Source organism: Anneissia japonica, unplaced genomic scaffold (assembly GCF_011630105.1).
Source record: "Anneissia japonica isolate Jap-2015-1 unplaced genomic scaffold, ASM1163010v1 scaffold288121_len269371_cov247, whole genome shotgun sequence".
Classification (NCBI taxonomy): domain Eukaryota; kingdom Metazoa; phylum Echinodermata; class Crinoidea; order Comatulida; family Comatulidae; genus Anneissia; species Anneissia japonica.
This window is the reverse complement of record NW_022752873.1, coordinates 188,116-190,669: the sequence shown is the minus strand read 5'-3', so window position 1 is coordinate 190,669 and position 2,554 is coordinate 188,116. Positions and strand designations below refer to the sequence as shown.

Sequence of the window (2,554 nt, the reverse complement as noted above, 5' to 3'; positions counted from 1 at the left end):
ATTCAGTTCGCACTCTACGGTATGCTAATACAACACTGATGCACACACGTTAAACGGAGATCAATGTGATACCTCTCTTCTTAAGCAACTTAAGACGAGATCTCCGAAGAGATACTTTATTATAAAAAATATAACAAAGTGACGAGATTAAGTGTAAATCGCCTTACTGTGACAAGTCGCATACTGTAGTATTAAAGCAAATTTAGCGTTACGTATAAGAGCAGATACGTAAAGAAAAGCATACACTGCAACAACTCGTTGAGTAGTAACTGTAAGATGTGTATAAGAGACAGTATATATAGTCAAGATAGCCGTTAACGCTGTTAAATTATATATAAATCATCAAAAAAAAGATAAATACAGTGTTCGAATAAAAGAAAAAATGAAAATGCATCGTGTAGCATAGCTCTCAACGAATGTTTCACCAGATTGTGAAGAGAATGGCCACATCAGTAGGTTTTTCATGTGGGCACATACGGCCTGTGGTATCTTTTAATATAAGTTATAGTACTTAATGCCGAAATCAGTTTATTTTTGGCTCTATTATATCATAATTAACATGCGGATAATGTCCATGTTAGTTGTAGGAACCATCCGTGTTTGAATACCTATACATGATTAATAGGTTACTTCTAGTGCACTTAGATTTTGGGTTGCTAAGCACTCTTCGTCTGATGCATTTACAATTCAATGCATACAAGAAAGGATTTAGACTCATGTTGCAAGCCGCACAAATCACTGTGATTTTGAATATAACACCGTTAGTAGAAGTTATTATTCCAAAGTTTCCCAATAGAAAGAAAATCTCGTTGGGACCCCAACATAAGATATAAGCAAGTGAGACGAGGAATGCAGTCTTTATTATGCGTTTGCGTACATTCTGACTGCGTTTGATTCCGGCGTCAACTGTACGTAAAGTTGTGTTCGAGGCTCGTCGTTTGTTGACGTCTTGAAAGTATGCTATTATTTTCCAATAGACGTATATCATTATTGAGACTGGTATGACGTAATGGTTTGTGAACACAATAGAACCAATGGCGACCTGAACCTTGCGTGAATCCCATTTTTCTACGCAAGTGCCGTTCTCAAAATGATGGGCAGTTGCCCAGGCAATTTCGTGGAGCGGTCCGATACACCAGCTTATACAGCATAGAAATATGGCTTTATTCTTAGTAAATGAACTACGATACATAACCGGTTTGAAAACAGCCAAATATCGCTCAATTGTCAGACATACTATGTTCACTGTGGACGAAACACATAACGCCCAAAATGGATATTCCGAGTACCACAATTTACAGATCATGTTCGATAAGAAACCGTTATCGTTTGGAAAGATATTCTTTGGTCTTAAAAACAGAACTAAGAATAGTATACTACTCAGTAGATCGATTACTGATTGGTTACGTAAGAAATATGTAGAGAGTGATACCAACTTTGGAGTACGAAGAAAAATATATAGTACTGTTATATTGCCGGCGATACCAATAGTTCCGATCATGATATATGCGGAGGTAAGCCATGTTTCTGTTACGCTGGCTGGTACGATTTCACTAGTCGTATGAGTTATGGCAGTTATAGGGTCTTCTTCAGACCCATTGTTGGTACAGTCTGCCATCGGACTCAAAAACCTGAACGTAAGTATCCGAGTTAAAATAACGCGAACGATAGACAACAATAGTTGTCCACGAAACTGTTCAAAATATGAAATATCTTGTGACAAGTCGCATACTGTAGTATTAAAGCAAATTTAGCGTTACGTATAAGAGCAGATACGTAAAGAAAAGCATACACTGCAACAACTCGTTGAGTAGTAACTGTATTCCACGGTGACATCTACCATATTCACGGATGTAGACGTAGTTGTAAACTCTCAGTACTCGCTGTATTTGCAGATAATGCAATAAGGAAGATGACTACCGACGAAAACAACAGAATTAGCCGAAAAACATCCTAATTAATACTCTTTGAACAATTAATATTTTTAATCAGTATGTTTGTAACGGAGACCTATTATGAAAAGCCGTGCATCTCTGCTTCATGGGTATCAATAAGAGACTTAATTCAAGCGGTGCTATTTTGGCCATCATCTGAACTTCACTGATTGGTCGAAATGTCGGTCACGTGATTACTTCTGCGCATAGCAATGTTTGCATCATCAGATCAGACATATTCAAGTATAACTGTATGATAAACATATGCAACAAAGGCCTTGATATGATGTACATGAAATTGTTTTGTGTGTATTGCAATAAAATTACCAATATTTGCGATGGTGTGATACCCAATACTGTGATGTAACAGTGACGTTTGCGCGTACAGTAATGTATTTGACAGCCACTCCAAACTCCAAGTATACAAAATGGATTAGTAGGTGGATACACACACGGATGATTGGATGAATGGATGGATGGATGGATAAATGAATGGATGGACGGACGGACGGATGGATGGATGGGTGGGTGGATAGAAAGATGGATGAATGAATAGGTGGGTGGGTGGTTGACGGATAGATGGATGGATGGATGGATAGATGGATGGATGGATGGAGAGA

At 38.0% G+C, this 2,554-nt stretch overlaps 1 protein-coding gene across 1 annotated transcript; it reads right to left on the bottom strand.

Annotated features, from left to right (window-relative positions):
- Window positions 1–306: 306 nt before the first annotated feature.
- On the bottom strand, window positions 307–2,457 carry LOC117122376 (beta-2 adrenergic receptor-like). Its single transcript, XM_033267927.1, has one exon. It carries the CDS (start codon window positions 1,616–1,618, stop codon window positions 578–580), a length of 1,041 nt encoding a protein of 346 aa, XP_033123818.1. The 5' UTR covers window positions 1,619–2,457; the 3' UTR covers window positions 307–577.
- Between the last annotated feature and the right edge of the window lie 97 nt (window positions 2,458–2,554).